Genomic DNA, 19,431 nt, shown 5'->3' with positions numbered 1-19,431 from the left:
AAGAGCTAGTGTCCCTATGCATCAAGCTTAGTAAGCCAGAGCTTCTCAAACAGGGTTTGAGGATGCAAATGCAGAATTCAAATGAAGCATTCAATGCGTTAGGGTGGCAGAGGTGCCCAAAGACAGTTTGCGTTCCTGAGAATAGTGGAGGCTGCAGCAGCCTTGGCTGTGCTAAAGCAATGCGGGTGCATGTGGCATATCAAGAGAGTGGTCATAGAGCTGGAGCTGGGTTATCCAGACAAGGATACATATCCAGCAAGCAACTAATCGGAGCATTTCATGAGCACAAACAAGGGCTCTTGACAGGAAAGGGAAGAGAAAAAAGGGAAGACCTGAAGCGATTGCCACCGTGCAGTGTGTTGTGTTGAGAAAGAGGACCCAACCTATGCAGCAGAGGTCTTTGATTAATCACTATTCACCATGCAGTAAAGTGGCATGTTCTGCAATCTTTGAACTGATTTTTCGCAGTTTGCACTTTTGGGCCAAACATGACTTTCCGAAAAACTATCGTTTCCAAACTGCTCTGCCAAAATCTGCTTTCGAGATGCTTTCTGGAGTGAAATTTTGTCAAAAATATGATAAAGTATGTTTTAATTTTCTAAATTTCTTCTAACACAAAGAAAATACCAAATATCTGACATATGATGACGACATAAAAAACAGGCTTGGTTTTCAAGGGAACGGAATTTTTACGCAAAGAGCATAAATAAGCAAGTGGCTGCCCTTATCCTGCACTGTAGTCCACCTAGAAGGTATCTATTCAAGTACAACGAATATATCTCAACTATATTTGAAATTAGTTTTTTTTTAAGGTGACACACTGCACTGCTCAGTATGATGGCCACAACTTCTTTCATGTTAGAGCCAGGGTAATGAAAGTTACAATATATTCTAATGAAGAGAACATAAATGAATCTGCAAAATTTTAATAAAATCGCAAACTGTTGAAAAGCTGACCCTTCAGCTGTGCATCCCCGATTTTGAGACGTATATATATTTTTTAATGTATGCTTGGACTGCATTTTTGTGCAAATAGGTGTGGCGTGCTGCTGGTACAAATGAGAACCTCAAGTTGCCACCGCATAATGAGTTCATCCCAAGCAACTTTGACCGATGTCCACGTGAAGGAGAGGTAAATTGATTTTCTTGTATTTTGGAGTTTATTTATAGCGTTGTTTAGTCACATCAGAAAGTCCAGTTGCTCTAACTCTAACCAGCTGCTAACTCTTAACTCTAACTAGCTGCTTTTATATCCTTTTAATACAAATGCAGTAACCAGGATGTTGAATGGGAAAAAATATACGGGCTCTGATTTCGTTCTGGTTCAAATCCGATTTAGAGAAACGAAATTTTATAACAGCTTGTAAACCAGTCCACACCACTTAACTGGTTCAGGGCAGTCCATATTATTCTGCTTCACGGCGACATGCTGCATAGTTTTTTTTTACTTGTACGTGTGGCACATGTCTAAGTTTCAAAGGAGGAGGTAGAAATGAACTCCCTGACATATGGGAAAGACCAATCAATGTTTTATTTCGATAGCAGTTATATGTACACTCCAGGCACATCTCTGCCGTCGCCGTCACCGTGAGGTTCCATATAAAGTCCAAGGCTGATAAAATCATTGCCACGCTTCGTATGCTGTATGTGTGAGTGAAAGCATGCAAGGGTGAGCTGGCACTTGCCGTTCAGAATCAAGTTGGGGTTTTGGCATGTAAAACTCCAGAATTCACTTCAATTCAGTGTACAGCAGAAAGTATGTTACAGAAAAATATTCATCTAAATTAATGCAAAAAAGTAAAGAAAGAAAAGAAACGCCATATAAATAGCTGCTAACTCGCTTTCACAATTTTTTTGCTGACACTGATTGCCGTGCTTTCTGAAGTTGCCTCGTAAGCGAAATGGTATGCCACATGAATTTGATTTATTGCCTCATAAGCAAATAAGATGCAGTGTCTTTTGTTGCATTGTGGACTGCAAACATAGCAATTGGCAACATGACAAGGTCCATCATGTGTCCACGACTACAGTGTCCCTTTAAAAGGAAGTGACAGAAAAAGAATACACAATGACAATTTCTCACTACACTCAAGCACTTCCGGTGCACAGCAAGTGTAATCTCCTTGTGTTAGAATGTTCTCCGTGTTGACGCGAGCTGGGCAATCAGTGGTGCTCTTGAGGTTTCTTTTCGCGAGGACCATGAATCGCCCTTGTCACATTTTGTGCTGCAAACTTAGTGATTGAGGACATGTCTAGTTGTGACATCATGTTCTTCTGCAAGGCAACAGGCCAGCAGAGTGGCTGCAGTGCATCGGGCTGTCCATATCCTATCGATGCCAGAATCTACGCATTTGCGGCCATCACTTCACGCCGGAGGATTACGACCACAATAGAGAGCTTTATCATGTCCACTATTCTGGTAAACGCAGGCGGACTAGGCATTTTGCCGAATGGGTGGAGGCACGAACATGAGCGGCCTGCAGTGTACAGCTACCTGGTGGCACAGGGCTAATATAGGAGTAACCAAATGTATTCTACTTTGCTGCTGGTGTAAACTTTCAGCAGCAATGTAATCGTAAACATGTTGCCTTTTTAAATGTTTCCGCGTAGGGGCATCTGCGTCAGTAGGCATTTGGTGGGCATCTGTGTTAGCAGGCATTTGGTGTGTTGCGACATCACGAACCTGAGCACATAGAAGTTGGACCCTTCCGCGTGTAGCCGTGCACGGCTTTGCCATGTCTGGGGAAAAGGTGCTCTTTGGGATTAAGCCAATGCTGAGTAATTGGACCTTTATGGCCTCTCGGCGGAGGCAACACACCCTTTGGCCTCGGCTTCATGTAGACAGCATCCCCGGGCTGACCCAACTGGGGGAAATCGGTAGCTGCATCTTCCTATCCACCTCTCTGATCTTCATCTTTCTCTCTCACTTCCAGTCTTTCCTGTATCGTCCTCTCTTCCTTTTACTTAAGATTTCACGGGCAGCAAGGGTTAACCTGATGTAGCCTATCCAACCGTGGGTGTTTTGTATTAGGTTATAGTAGCCACGTACAGCTGGCATCTGCATTTTCTTTGAGACTTGTAGCATCCCCTTGTTGGGTTCGGTGGTGGGTGGCTGGTGTAGCTGCCAAAATCAAATAAATTCTGTATGGCTAAGACTTCGCCCCCCCCCCCCTCCCCGCCCTTCCCATTTGTTCTCTTTTCAAAAGAGGGCGCACCGAAGAAACTTTTCAACTGTTCAGCCAGCAAAAAAAAAAAAAAAGAACTATTCCCACACTTCCATGTTCTACACAGTCGACATCACGAAAAGATCATCAGAACTATCTCTCCTTTCACTGTGGCCAGATGTCTCATTGAAATACTAGGTGCTGGCTACAAAGTGTCAAAAATGAACAGCGGCAACCTCCTTTTTGAAATGCCAGATACTCAGCAATGCAGTAAACTAGCAAAGCTTGTAGCATTTGGTAATGTGCCAAAAATTCACTAGGTCTCTTATGTTATCCCTAAGAAGACGTGAAGGCAAAAGCCCAAGTGCTGATGCATTAAAGACAGGCACTTGACGTACACATCACCCTTAATTTGCTTAGTCTACTTTGCTTAGTCATCCTTCTTAATTTGCTTACCCTCTTAATTTGCTTACTCATCCCCCTTAATTCATTTAGTGTACTTTGCTTAGTCATCTCTCTTACTTCCGAAGGTCGAGCTTTCAACTCTCACCCAAGGTCGTGGCTTCGAGTGCCTTAGTTAACTATATCTTAATTACCTGTGCCTAATTAACTTCACCTTAATTACCACCAAAGGTGGCGAGTTTGGCTCCTGCCAAAGGCCTACGGTTTGACTGTGACCAAAGGTCATGGCTTCATCTCCCACCAAAGAATGTGGGTTTGAGTGCCCTAATTAACTCTATCTGAATTACCTGTGCCTTAATTAGCTTTGCCTTAATTAACACCAAAGGCCGAGGGTTTGACTCCGACCAATGTTTGTGGGTTCGACTCCCACCAAAAGTTGTGGGTTCCGGTGCCTTAATTAACTATCTTAATTAACTTTGTCTTCATTAACGCTAAAGGTCATGGGTTCGACTCCCACCAAAGGTCGAGGGTTCGTAGCCTTTTTGTACCTTTCTTTTTGTCGAGGCGTTTTTGGTCAAGGTGGACTGACTGATGAGACATATACAGCACATAACACACATAAAAGAGTCATCTCCAATGATGATCTCTTTAGAGAACTCCTACACAAACATAATCCAAAGTTGCTGTGTGTTCAAGAAACACATCTGAAACCTACAAACACAAACTTTCTTCGTAATTGCACCATCTTCCTAAAACACTGTGAGATGCCTCCGGCGGTGTAGCGATCGTTGCAGACAAGTCTGTAGTTTGTCGACATGTTGCCCTTCAGAGACGCCCCTTGAAGCAATGTCTGTTCAGGCAATCTTTTTTTAAATAAGTCTGTCGGTGCATGTTCTTTATACATACCACCTAGCTATTAACTTGAAAAAACATTTATATGACCTCATAGATCAACTGCCTGAACCATACGTACTCGTGGGTAGTTTTAACTCTCACAACACTTTGTGGGGAGAACCCCCGTTGTGGCACAAGGGGTCAACTCATCGAAAATTTTCTTACGACCTCTGGTGCATGCCCATTTAATAAAAAGGAGCCCACTTATTACAACTTCCAACACAACTCGTGTTCATTGATAAGTTTAGCGATTGGCTCTGCCTCTCTTCTGCCTTGCCTGGAATGTCATCAACAGTACTTTTGGAAGTGACCGCTTCTCTGTAACTTTAAACTTAATAACGCAGCATGACAATCCACCCCATTATCCGGGATGGAAATCAGCATCGGCTGACTGGGAGCATTTTAAAGAAGCAACTTATTTTATAAACGATCTTAGTATAGATGATGCTGTTGCACATTTTACTGCTTTTATTATTGATACAGCTGAAAGGTTTATCCTGCAAACGAATGGCGGTTCACTTAGAAGATGTGTTCCCTTGTGGAACGAAGACTGTAGAGAAGTGTGAGAAAGGCAGAATAAGGCATGAGGCGTATTGCATAGATTGCAAAATGCAAAAAATCTTATTCAACTTAAACACAATAAATCACAGGGAAGGCGGACGTGGCGTCAGGCAAAGAGGGAGAGCTGGGTGAGGTTTCTCTAGCGTATAAAGTAATACACACAGTAGGCGAAAGTGTGGGATGGTTTAAGAAAGGTAAAAGGGCAACAAATCCATCCGTTCTGTCTTATGAACGACCAAGGGAATACCTTGCAAGACCAAGCAGACTCTCGGGGAGCACTTTGAGGGCGTTTCAGGCTCAATCCATTATTCACAGTCCTTCCTTAAATACAAAACATATAGAAGAACGTAAGCCAATCGTGCATAAATGCCGACAGAAAGAACCAAATAATCGTCCTTTCAATATTGCCGAGTTGAGAGCTGCCTTGATCACATCCAAAAGCTCTGCACCGGGACCTTACAGAGTCTTGTATAACATGGTAAAGAACGCACACACTGATGCACAACTGACACTGCTCGCACTTTTCAAGACTATTTAGGCTGCTAGATACCTTCCATCTGCATGGAAAGAAGAGATTGTGGTCCCTGTTTTGAAGAAGGGTAAAGACCCTTCCTGGGTGGCAAGTTATCACGTGATAGCGCTCACAAGCTGCCTTTGTAAGCTATTTGAAAAAATTATTAATCGGTGACTCATACATTTTCTTGAACTGGACAAAGTGCTTGATCGTTATCAGCATGGCTTTAGAGAAGGGCGGTCCACAACTCATCATCTTGTGTGCATTGAAGGGGAAATATCTCTGATGCATTTGTACATAAACAGTTTTTCTTATCGATATTCCTCAATATGGAGAAGGGGTACAATCAACGTGGCGTTACAGAATCTTGCGAGACTTGTCGGAAATGGGCATCCGTAGAAATAGGCTAAACCTAATAAAAAGCTATTTATCTAATCATACCTTCCGCATCAAAATCAACAATGTATTGTCACTTCCATTTATACAGGAAACTGGTGTACGCCAGGGAGGCGTGCTCAGCTGCATACACTGTATCGTTAAGATGACCACACTGTGCGCTTCATTACCACTGGCTATTTTTTATTTCGTCTATGTGGATGACATACAGATAGACTACAAATCCTGTAACCTCACAGTGTGTGAGAGACAGGTACAGCTAAGCTTGAACAAGTTGTCTAAGTGGGCAGACAAAAATGAGTTTACAGTTAACCCCCACAAAAGTACTTATATTGTTTTTACAAGAAAGAGAGGCCTTGTTCTAGATCCTTGTGTAGAACTGTGTGGACAACAAATACCTGTCATCAAAAAGCACAAATTTCTAGGTATTCTACTTGACTCTAGGCTTACTTTTATTCCACACATAAAATATCTCAAAGCGAAATGTCTAAAAACAGGGAATTTACCAAAACTTCTATCCCACACAACATGGGGAGCGACAGGAAGTGTTTAATGGATCATTCAATCACAATTGGACTATGATGCCATGGTATATAACTCTGCTGCCCCAAGCGTGCTAAAGATGCTGGATTCCGTCCACCATCTAGGTATCAGCCTGGCCACTTGCGCTTTCAGAACAAGCCCTATTGAAAGCTTGTACGCAGAATTAAACGACTGGTCACTCCATTTGCAGGGAACCTCACATATTTTCTAAAAATACACTCTAATCATGAACGTCTGTGTTCCAATACCGTTAACGATATGACGTGTGCTACTCTTTCGTAATCATCCCTCTGTAAGACAGCCTTTCTCACTGCATGAGGGAGCTTAGCGATGAATTGGATGTCCCACTCCTCGAACATTGCTTAATGCCTCCAACCAAGCTGTTACCACCTTGGGAGTGGTAGCTTAGCGATGAAATGGATGTCCCACTCCTCGAACATCGCTTAATGCCTCCAACCAAGCTGTTACCACCTTGGGAGCGGTAGGTGGTAGAATGTGGTGGTAGAATATCTTTTCTAGAAGTAACAAAGCATGCTCCAGAGCTCGAAATCTGAATGTATTTTCTAGAACTTCTGTGCAAGCACTCCTGCACAGAGTTTTACACAGACGCTGCTACGTCACCTGCCGGGGTATCTTATGCAGCCGTCAGTCCATCCTTCTCAGAATCCAGTGCGCTGCACCTGGAAACAAGTGTCTTTATGGCTGAGGCCTGTGCACTATTGTCAGCCATGAAGCGTATAAGGAAATGAAAACTAAAAAAAGAAAAGAACAATGATATTTTCAGACTGCCTAAGCATTGTAAAAGCTATGTCACTCTGTAAACACAAAAAACCTGTACTTATTGCTCTTCATTCAGTTCTGTATAGAGTGTATATATCGAACCAGCATGTCATTATATCCTAGGTACCTGGCCACAGAGGCATCGAGGGTAATGTGCTAGCACACCAAATGGCCACATCAATTATATCGCAAGCTATTAATCCTACCGCTGCTGTCCCTGCCACAGATCTGAAGCCTTTCTTACAAAACTATGAAGTCACTGGCCAGACTTGTGGGATGTGGAAGCAAATGATAAGATTCACGTTATTAAGCCACATTTAGGTTTCTGGCCCTCTGCACCGAAAAGACAGCAAACTGATGTCCTTTTCTGTCATCTCAGAATAGGACACACATATAGAAATCATAATTTTCTACTTAGGTACTGGAAAAGAATCTCCAACCTGTGGTAGATGTGGGGAGAGGCTAATCGTCGTCGACGTCATCCTGGAGTGCCGAGAAGCCGAAGCTGAGAGAAAGAAACATTTTTCTCTAACATACCGGTAGCACATCCCTCTTGACCCGGTAATGTTTCTTAGTCCAGCACAGTTTTTCTCACCAAAGCAGTCTTAGGTTTGTTGAACGATGTTGTGTTACATGTTATTAGCACAATAAATTCGTAGCGCATCCTGGCGTTTACACCAAAGCCCCTTTATAGTGACTAGTTTGGTAGGTGTGCCATCTGCTGACTAGGAACCTTAGTTCAGCACTTCTCAGATTCATGGCAACAAATGTTGCGCTGCGGTCAGAGGCCTGACACAAGAGGCGTGCATCATGTGCTGCCGCGGTCGTATTTATCACTGTATGTAAACTGTGAACTGTTTCACAATGGGTACAGATTTATGAGTGCAGCGAAGGTCTGTCACTTACCAAGGTAACATACTTTTCTTGTTTGTCGGCTGTTTGAGAGGCAAAAATATAGAGCTCTTAACGCTGTCTATTCAGTCAACACATTAAAATTAAGTCTACGAAGAGCAGTACAAATTCTGCTCATACGAAATAGCCTTTCGTTAGTTGTTCTAAAAGGAAAGCTAGAGTTGAAATTTATTTTACGAATCAGTATGATATCTGCTGTATCTGAACGTAATTCACGCAGGGAGTATTCTTATACCATGAAATGCATAATGAAAATGACTTTGTCTGGAGAAATGTAAGCTACAATCGAATAAATATTGATATTTGCACAACTAGACTCACTGGCTTTATTTCTTTGCCTGTATGGGTGCAATTATGAACAAGATGTATATGGGAATTTGTGTCGAGCTGAATATGTTCACTATATAATCAACAACCTTTTTTGGCAACAGAATTAAACTTGTTTTTTATTTTATTCTTTAAATTCTATTTCTTACCTTGTTCGATAATCTTTGATTAATTGTGTTATCTGTGATGAGAGAGCAGCTTGTCGCATGCAAAATAATAGTTTGGACTATTGATGTTTGCATACATATATATGAATGTATATGGTAATTCTCAGGTTGCATGCGTAAACCAGCAATGCCAAGCTTTTACAGTAAACTATAGCATTAAATAAAATACGGCACTGCATCACAGCGCTCACAATGAATTTAGTGTTGCGTAAGGTGCTTTTTCTTTTCTAGAGTACGCTCAGATGCGAAGTTCTTGCTGGTCACACGGAAGTGCAGGCGAGCAATGAGCAATGAATTAGCTTGATGGTGCTGTTTGTAAGTTCAAGTCTGTGCCGCTCACAAGCGACTTATCCAGAAGGCTTGAGCTGGAAAGAAGAAAATCTGCCAGCTGTAGTGCATGCAGCAGCTAATTTCTTGTGAACTGCAGCCACTGCACTTGAAGTTAAATCTTATTCTGCTATATGGCGGTTGATATTTGTCATCGTACATGTCAAACAGCTTCAAGGTGTGCAAGTTTAGCTCACTGTCTCTTCAGGATTATTTCAGTGAGCGGCATCTCGTCAAAGTCTTGCTTGTTCTTTCTGTGAAAGCTTCCTTCAGCTGGAATGTTGGGTAGCATCGAAGGAACAATGTCACTCATTAGCCGCAGATACACCCTCAGAATCTGCACAATACGCGCAATGAAGTGTTCCTCGAAGTAGCGCTTGCACACGGCTAATGCGGTTGAAACATTTTCTCAGGACGGCGATGTGCAAGCCCACATTTCTGGGTCTCATGGCATCAAAATCAGCTGTATTTTAGCCCGTGGCTTGCATGTTTATAGCCCAACTTGAGATTCGACACAGAGTAAGTGGTGCCCCTCCGCCTAGTTTTCTTTTGTGCAGGAACACTTTCACTCTTTCTTGAAGCATAAAACGTTTCATATTCATTAACATCATCCACAGTATTCATTTCACTCCTTAAACTTCTAAGTGAATTAATGAAACTCGAAGAACTATCGTTACTGAGCACAGTGCACCATGGTATCAGCCTGCTAACAGATGAAATAAATGACCGCTTTTAAATATTACTCATTGAGGCAAGATGCATCACACTTTTATGCACTCTCTCAACATAATTTAACCATTTTCTTTCAGATTTTACTGCAAACACCAATTATATTAAATATAACAGGGACATAGTAACATTCGGTAGCAGATGATGCGCGCTTCACGACAGGCCTCTGACCTCAGCTCCACTCCTTCGGTTATGACGTGGAAAAGCAGTGAACTACGCTAATCGGCAGACCTACCCATCTAGCCACCGTAACTGTTTCATCACCGCAGTAGTAGTATGGAGGGGCTTCAGTTTATGCCTCCACCTATCCGTCACAACACCCAGATCGCCTGCGTTTACCTGAATACCAGACACGATCGGCACTGTGACAGAACACTCGCAATGTACGCTGCTTGGATAGCTCTTGCCGGGAATCGACAGCCATGCGGCTAGCGGGGAGGTTGGAGACGCTTCGCGCGCTCATTCCAAGACACAGGAAGTAGACGATACGACATCGCATCATTACGCAGAGCCAGTGAAGGTGGAGCCTAACCTCGATTTCGCGGTAAACGAGTTGAGGAGAAAAAGCATGTCTAGGGAGGAGGGTAATTTGTAATCGGCCGTAACTCTCTTAATACGAAATGCTTGACTTAAAATGTGGTGCAAATGCCTTACTGCAGCTGTACCCTACCTGTCTACAAAATTTGCCTAAACCTTTACAGGGACTCATTAAATCAAAACCGTGTCACGAAATTACTATAAGTTGTGAAAATAAAATACACTGTTTTTAATGGAACTAAAAGCGAGAAATGAAAATAGTTAATTACGTCGTGAAGGAAAGGTTCGTTATATAGAGGTTTGACTGTATTCTAGCACACTATACAATAACGTGGCAAAAAATTGCTAAAGTTGTCTTAAGTCAAGATTAAGCTGTACTTTTAGTCTGTGCAGAATAACGTGTTTCAATGTGTCTTACAGAATTCCTTCTTTGGTAAGTACAGTGGCCTGCCTTGCTTACTGTAGACCAGAATCTAGTGCCAGCTGCAATGAATGGTTGCTAATAGGCAGTAGTTACCTAATCTGTTAGGTAACTGTTAGGTAACTGCGACAGCTGCTAAGAGCAGCTGTCGAGTAAATTTCTTCTTATAGTGCATGGTGCTTAGTTGCCTTGTCTGTCTTCAGTAAATAACATTCATTCTTTATCACGAGAAGCCAACAGACAGACACCAAGGACAACATAGGGGAAATTACTTGTACTTACTAATTGAATTAAAATGATAAATTAATGGCAATGTAAGTGGAGTAAAAAACAACTTGCTGCAGGTGGGGAACGATCACACGTCTTAGCATTACACCTGCGATGCTCTAAAATAACTTGCAGCAGGTGGGGAATGATCCCACATCTTCACATTACGCGTGGGATGAGATCATCGCACACGTAATGCAAAGACATGGGATCATTTCCCACCTGCAGCAAGTTGTTTTTTAATCCACTTTCATTGCCATTAATTTATCATTTCTTTAATTCAGTTATTAAGTACAAGTAATTTCCCCTATGTTGTCCTTGGTGTCTTTGTTGGCTTCTCATGATATGATTAATAAAAATCGGGCCCCTAGGTTAACCCCCTTCTCATTCATTCTTTATTGTACTTTGTTAATTTTTATTTGTGCGCCATATTTTTTTTAAATTAATCTTTACCATGTGTGCAGTTTAGCAATTGATGGCTTGTAGTTGTCAATATGCATGTTTATATTTGAATATAATCTGCCTGGTCTCAATTCTTTTTATGCAGGGAGAACAACTGCCTGTGATGATCAAGGTAAATTATGAATAGCACATCACGGTCTTGCATATGGCTATAAAAACATTTTAATTTCAGAACACAGAAAGCACTCGTGTGTGGTTTGTTCAAGACCACACATATGACCTCCCCAAAGCTGTGCTTCATTTTGAATTCAAAAGGTATGCAAAGACACTTTTATTACTTATGGTTGTATGTGGGAAATGATTGCACTCTATCTTCATCTTCTCATGATTCACCCCTTGACACTTTGAAACACTGTTTTAACCGTTAAGGACGGTTAAAAAAATGAGAATAACTTGCCGGAAAGATGGAATTTATTTTTTCACGTCCCAACGATTCACATGATGATATAACGCAAGATTGTGAAAAATTTGTCAGAAAGATGAATTTTACTAGGGAAAAAATTTTTTCATACTGAAACATAGATTTGCTTCACTGCACAAAAGTGAGTCTAGGTTCCCAACTTGCAAATAATTCCTTTGATCGTGTAAAGCAAAAGCATGGAAAAAAATTTGTCAGAAATGTGAAGCTGTAAGGAAGGTGGGTTTAAATGCACACAAGTGAGTCTATGCTCCTAACTTCACTCTTAACAGCTCCTTGCGCCATTTGATGTCATTTACAAAAAGCACAAAATAAATGCATGCTATCTTGAAGTGTGGAACAACACAGGAGCTCAAATAGTTATCAGGATTGTGTGAAGAGCAAAAAATGTAATGTTATATGAATACTGAATAGTAGTTTTTGAATTGAATATTGAATCAAATCAAGAAGAAAGGCGGAATGTTGATTCGAATATCACAAAATTTAATGCTTACAAATTTTGTGAAAGAAAAGACTGTGCAGCATCTGCTTGGATGTCTCCTACCATTGCATAACAAAAATGTAAAAAAAAAAAAATGCTATCACTAACTTGTGTATACAGAAATGAAGATATGCAGTACAGTGTACTCTTGTTAAAGGGAACCTCAAATTAATATACCAACACTTATTACAGATCAGGTGTATATATAAAGGTCTGAAAAAAAATTTTTTTTTTCTTAATAGAATATCTGTTGACTAGAATCAAGTACCCCTTTTCCCTCTGTCGTTATGTTCTACTGGATACCAGTGAGGTTTTTGGTTTAGTAGTGAATGTGTGTTTTATGGCAATCCTTTATTGCAAAGATAGCTTTGCTCTTTGGTTGCCACCTATGCCATCGGGAAGGACACGGCAAGTTCGTACGACACGCCCTACCCCTCCGTCCATCTGCAGTTCATGCAAATGTATGCAGCCAATTAGTCAGCTCACTAGTCACATGACACTTTTGCAATAGCCGTGTAAATGGAAAGCTTGTCATGTTTCGGATTGCTTGAAGATGCAAAAAAGTGACCGATGTGCCTCTACAAATGGCATCGGAGAACGAGAGGTCACCATACAATGTGTCACAACGATTACGGCCGTGAGCAACTTTGTTGCCATCCTGTAAAATTGCTTTCATTTGCAAGTTGGTTCGTCAGCTTTCCGGGTGTCTTGCGGCTGCTGCGAATAGAACTGCGTATACTCGGCACCGAGCTGTAAATTTATACGGGTGTCACAAGGCGCGCTTTTGATCGTGGTCAAGCCTGATGTGGATCGAATGCCTCGGTCTTGATTGGCTCCTTTGTGTAAACTGTGCAAGGCAGCCAATCACAGTCATGAATTCTGATCTGGATTGGGCTTGATCGCAATCAAAAGTGGTCGTGTGACACCGGTGTTGTCGATGCTTGACGAAACAGCGCCGAATGAGGCCTAATAGCCTAGGCGATGCTGGCCAATGTAGTAACAGGCCACAAGTCAAGAAGAAATTGCTTTCTGTTAATATTTTCTTACGGGTGGCTCATCAGTGATCGGTGCAGATATCACACGTATGGGTTAGTTTAATGCCTGTTGAAGCAGTGTTTATTTGAAATTGAATTTGTCTAAGTAAACTGCATCAGAAAATTCATAAAGTACGACTTACACACAACCTCCAGACAGGATAGTGTCGGATTGTAAATTGATACACAATAAAACATAATTCTGTTACATGGAAACGCAAGCACAAACTGGAAGAACCAGAAAGCTCGCCTTTGTGCATAACATTTGCCACCAGTGTTTCCAGAAAAACATTACGTTTACATAAGCTGCAGTTGCCGGGAAGTGTGAGAAGCAGTCAGGCATTTTTGAATGCTATCATGTTCTACTCTTAAAGGCAAAGCTTAAGCATCCTCCAAATTTTTTTTCAACATTTGTGGCACCTGCCAGAAAGTGGCAGCTCCCACTAAGAACAAAACATTTCTTTTTTTTTTTGTGGTTCACGTCCCTTTTGCACTAGAACATCAAATTTTTCAGGCACTGTAGCCAATTAAAGCGGAAACATTTTGTCTGTTTCAGAATATTTCTTTCTTCTTTTCATGTTATCAGCGTAACGTAGTAAACATTTTTTGTACCTTTCAGTAAACATCTGTTTTTCACAAATTATATTACATACTGTTATGCCCTCTCTAGAGTCTGTGAAGGAGTACGTTTACCTAGGTCAATTACTCGCAGGGGACCCTGATCATGAGAATGAAATTTACAGAAGAATAAAAATGAGTTAGAGCGCATTCAGCACACATTGTCAGATCATGACTGGAAGCTTACAATTATCATTAAAAAGAAAGGTGTACAATCAATGCATTCTACTGGTGCTGACATATGGGGCAGAAACTTGGAGACTGACAAAGTAGCTCGAAAACAAGTTAAGGACCACACAAAGAGCCATGGAACGAAGAATGCTAGGCAGTATGTTAAGAAACAGAAAAAGAGCAGTGGGGATCAGCGAGCAAATGGGGATAGCCAATATTCTAATTGACATTAAGAGAAAAATATGGAGCTGGACAGGCCGTGTAATGCGTAGGTTAACCGGTGAACCATTAGGGTTACAGAGTGGGTGCCAAGGGAAGGGAAGCGCAGTCAAGGACGGCAGAAGACTAGGTGGGCTGATGAAATAAGGAAATTCGCAGGCGCAAGTTGGAATCAGTTGGTGCAGGACAGGGGTAAATGGAGATTGCAGGGAGAGGCCTTCATCCTGCAGTGGACATAAAAATGGGCTGATGATGATGACACGAAGAATAGTGCAGTTTTTGCCACTACTGTACTCCCACATCCCCTTCCTTCATAGACGCACCTACAAATGCTCAGTGAGAGAGTAAAAAATAAATATTTGTTTGAAAAATATGAAGCTTGAATATGAAGGGTCCGAAATATACGTGCATTCATTTTATGCTGTAAGTTTATTTTAAATAACATTGGTGTTTTGAAACATAACTGTGTGGAAGTCTTGTGTTATGTATTTTAAGTAACCTGCCTTTATATGGGCTGCATTGGTGCAAGACAGAGGTAATATCGCAGGGAGAGGCCTTTGTCCTGCAGTGGACATAAAATGGGATGATGATGATGATGATGATGATGATGACGACGATGATAATGTGGGCTCCATTTGAAGCAATACAAACAAAATGTTATTTACTGATCTCCATCCATGAATAAACTTATTTCTGTTCCTACATGTAGTCTTCATGAAGAATTGGGTATTGGGCAACCAATTTTTATTTAATAAGCATGTTGGCAGTTTCAGGTTTTGCGATCACATAGGCTTATACTGAATTCCATTGATTGATTTAGAGCAGGTTCGTGTGTCCAGTGGCCATTTTAGATCAACCCACTTTGCTGCTGGAACATGTATTCAGCCGGAAATTCAAGGATGTGTTACCTCACTTCCACATGCTGAGAGTATGAAAAGGTTTTGATGCTTTTGTTAACGTGAATGCACAACAGATATGCCAGATTTGCTCGTTGGAGCTGATCCTTAACGAAGATAGTTTTATAAGCTGTATGTGCTCTTTAAAAATTAACATTATTTGTATGCAATAAATCTGGGTGTGTTTAGTAGGGGTTTGATGTATCTTTTAATGTCTTGAATCTTTGCAGCTTCTACGATAAACCATGTTTTGATCCCTCCCTGATAATCCCTCTGTTTGTAATCTGTTAGTATTACTCATCTTGCATGTTCCGCATGAATTGTGCATTTTTGCAAAGCAGTAGTGCTTTACACTTGTAGGTGAAGTAGATGTTTTTTCTTTCCAGCCCAGTTGCATACCAAGACCCACACCACACCAACATGACGCACATGTTCGTGCGGCTCTTCACAGATGCACTAAATGAGTACACATATGCAGCCATGCAGGCCGGCCTCAGCTACTCCCTTGACAACACCATATATGGCATTGTGGTATGTGCAGCTTACTCTTAATCAGGTTGTCTTTGTGTAGTAACTTCTCCTGTGTATAGCTGCTTTGTGTGGCTTGCCATTTTGATTTCATTAAAATGTGAAGTCCAATTGTTATAGAGAGGAGCAGACACAAAATGTAACATTTGCACAAATGTAACACTAGTTTCCTTTTGCATGCATATGTATGTGCATAATTGGCAGTTTGTAAAAGCACCTTGTGCTTTACTTGGAACCATACTCTAAATCTGACACACTTTTTTTTTTTTGTCTTTTGGAACTTTAGCATTTCAGTACACACATTGACTGAGCTGCTGAAATGCATACATGCATGTACCGTGAGAGGCAGAGGTCTGAGAAAAAACATAAGCATGATGAACTGGGTGATATCTAACATACCTAGGTGGCTCAAATGCTATGTGGCTATGATGTTTTTTGCTGTGCACAAGGGCGTGGGTTTAATTCCAGCAGGGGCAGAAGTGAAGGACACTCTTGTACCAAGAAATGTGTACACGTTAAAGAAACCCAGGTGGTTGACTTTAATGCAGTGCCCTCCACATTTTGCATAGCCTCTGTGTTGCTCTGGCACACTCCATGAGTGCACATCCCATAAGCGCAGTGATAGGTGACCCTTGTACAGCTAATAATGCCAAGTGGCCCCTATGTATGCGCCATGTAGATGAGCATTCCAGTAGTGCATTCTGCTTGACCTTAAAAAGGAACCTTGGTCTTCTTTTTTTGTGTGTGTGTGTTAGTGAATATGATGAAATTTGCTCTCCTTATGTATTTTAATGTGCTGAATGTAATTCTGTATTTATTTTTCTTGTGCAATTGCAGGGCTGCAATTATTGTGTAATTACTACTGCAATTTATTGCAGTAGTAATTATACAGATGCTTGAGACACATTAATACCGCTGGCATCGGCACCGTGATGCTGTCATGGTGTTCACTGTGCATGCACAGCCCGCATGGTCCGATGTGAAAGATGTTCAGGGTGTTTGGCTGCAAGGGCAACTATTCTGCCTGCCGCTTCTGACAGGAGCTTTATGTGCACAAATGTTCCTGCTTTGTGGCTATGGGCAAATTCACACAGTTGTGCTAACAATGGTCTGAGAAGACGGTTAAGTTGAAGCCACAAGCGCAGACAATTTTTCATAGAATGTTTCTCATGCAACATCAATGCAAGTCACCTCCAGTGCTGCTGGCATCATGAGGTGTCTGGCAGCTGCCAGGGTGCCATTACTGCTCTGCAGCAGGGGTTACCTTGGGGTTATTGCCATGCATTAGTATTGTTACTCTGGCATCATGCCAATGTGTCTCCTCATGTACTTTTAGAACATTGATCAGCGAGCTTGAGTGCACTGCTGGACATTGCTATCGCTGCCAATGTTTCGCTCTTCAGCCGAAACTGCTAATTTTTTTAAAGAACTATTTTTCAGGTAATAGTGAAGAAACCATAAATAGTAGTATGAAATATATTGGCATACCAGATCTGTAATTTAGAGCATGAGAAGTAAAATGAGAAATTCGTGCAATTTTTTTATACCAAAGTTCTGACCCAACAAACTTTTGTGGAAAATACTTAACAAGTACTAATACTTAACAAGATGTCTTTTTTTTTCAAAAAATTTTTAAAAAGGTAACCATAAAAGTTCACACGACACGAGACGTGGCGTGTGTTGCAGACATTGCACCTCAAAATGCACAAGTTGTTGCAGTTGTGATTATGAGTCAAAGCGAAGAAGCACATGATGTTGACTTAAAAAAAAAAATGGCGGAACCTCCCTGAACGGGAATTATCCAAGATACGCATATGTTATATTTGGCTTCAGCATACTTCTACTGCTGTTACGGCTGTTTTGTACATGTGTTGTAGGAACAGTAATGTTCGCGTATGTGTATGGAATTAAAAGCAATGCATATTACACCCATGTGGACTTGTATTTCACATTCCACATTCCATACACATACAGTCTTCTCTTTCCCTCTCATGTTCGTCTTGTGTTACTTCCTCGTGTTTCCTTTTGTATGGGTTTGGTTCCAGTATACTGAGTACTGGTCTGTGTACTAATGTGTGAAGTATGACACATTAGTGTTTTCACGTTTTAGATACCACATACGTATATGCAATCATTGACTCCTCCTTGTCTTGTGGTAGGCATGTAGTCATCTGTAGAGGGTTTTAGTAGACTGTTTAGTAGTCGCCTAGGCTGTTTTGCACTGATGTGCATAATGTTTGCACGGACAGCGAGTCGTTATCACGCCACACCTGCCGGCTGCTGTCAAGCACGCATGCAATGGGCTTAGACTGCACATTCTTCCCCTGTATTGGAAAAGTGTTCAATACTGGGCCATAGTCGGCTATGTATTGCACTATCTCCGGGATCGGCTCACATTTTCTGGCCACAGACGGTGGACAATTTTACTACTCCCCCTATTATGCTAGGCATTAAAAATTATAGGTAAACACTGTGTAAGTTTATAAAGAAAATGATTTTAAGAGGCATAGTCTTGCCTTAACCTCGTGACTAAGATTTCACTCGTACGTCATACTATGCACACACTTAGCATTTAATTTTTTAATTTGTGAAATGTGTGCAAAGGCAGTACCAGAAGGCAAAGGCAGTACTGTAGAATGTGACTTTCATCATTTGGCAGGTATTTTGATGTGGTCTTTTGACATAGTGGCTACGGCATTGTGCTTCTAAGTTTAAGGTTGCACAAATGATCCCACCTGCGGCGGCCGCATTGTGATAGGGGTGAAATGTATAAATGCTCCTGTACTTCACGTGCAGAACCCCTGGTGGTCAAAATTAATCTCAAGTCTCCCACTAACGGCGTGCTTGATAATCAGACTGTGGTTTTGGCTTGTAAAATCGCAGAATTTATTATGTTTACAATGTATACCTTTGGGGAAAAATAGTCCTAGGTTGATGAAATTTAAATGAAATAATAGATAGCAGGAAGCTTTAGTCACATTGGTTACATTTTTTTCTTGTCCATGCTAACATTTTCCGTGGGAGTCTTGTGTTGGCATTATTAGAGTGGAACTACTTGTTTGGTTATTGATTGCTGTACTTTATTTTTTCTTTTTCTCAGCTGAGCATTAGGGGCTACAATGATAAGCAGCATGTACTTTTGTCCAAGATTATGGACAAGTTGACGAACTTTGTGGTTGACCAGCAGCGCTTTGACATTCTCAAGGAATCTGTAAGTGGTACATGTTCTTTTAGGTGAAGGAACTACATTTGTGAATAGAAAAGCTGTAGCTTTGTCTGGATAGCGTTATTAAGAGGAAATTTTAGCTCGGGCCCTACTCCGATGCGGCCCATTCAAATACATGTAAAATGCAGAAACGCTTTTATGAAATAACCCCTGGACAGATTTTAACAAAATTTGTTGCATTTGAGAGAGAAAGGTAAATTCTAGTGACTGTTGGAAGGGGAATTTCTATTTAGGGCCTGAATTTCGTTAAGAGAATTTTCAAACATTCGAAATGATTAGAAGCACGAAGTTTATAAATTACTAGCTCTGCATCAAGAACAGATATCGCGGTTCTGTAAATGGCACCCGTTAGACCATTCGAAGCGGACAAATTCAATATGTCAATTTATAGCTTATATGAATTGGTTACGTTCTGTACAAGGGTTCTGCAAAAGCTG

General features: G+C 41.2%; 1 protein-coding gene across 2 annotated transcripts in view; it reads left to right on the top strand.

Annotated features, from left to right (window-relative positions):
- Ide (Insulin degrading metalloproteinase) overlaps positions 1-19,431 on the top strand; it is a 267,382-nt gene that overhangs the window by 139,045 nt on the left and 108,906 nt on the right. For both annotated transcript variants that reach the window (XM_050192991.3, XM_055061253.2), the window contains exons 14-18: positions 1,037-1,132; positions 11,489-11,515; positions 11,576-11,658; positions 15,627-15,771; positions 18,869-18,979. In XM_050192991.3, coding sequence (XP_050048948.1) covers positions 1,037-1,132; positions 11,489-11,515; positions 11,576-11,658; positions 15,627-15,771; positions 18,869-18,979 — 462 coding nt within the window. The remainder of the gene's footprint in view (positions 1-1,036; positions 1,133-11,488; positions 11,516-11,575; positions 11,659-15,626; positions 15,772-18,868; positions 18,980-19,431) is intronic.

Source organism: Dermacentor andersoni, chromosome 1 (assembly GCF_023375885.2).
Source record: "Dermacentor andersoni chromosome 1, qqDerAnde1_hic_scaffold, whole genome shotgun sequence".
Lineage (NCBI taxonomy): Eukaryota > Metazoa > Arthropoda > Arachnida > Ixodida > Ixodidae > Dermacentor > Dermacentor andersoni.
Note: the sequence above shows the minus strand (reverse complement) of the source record. Positions and strands in the feature narration are given on the sequence as shown.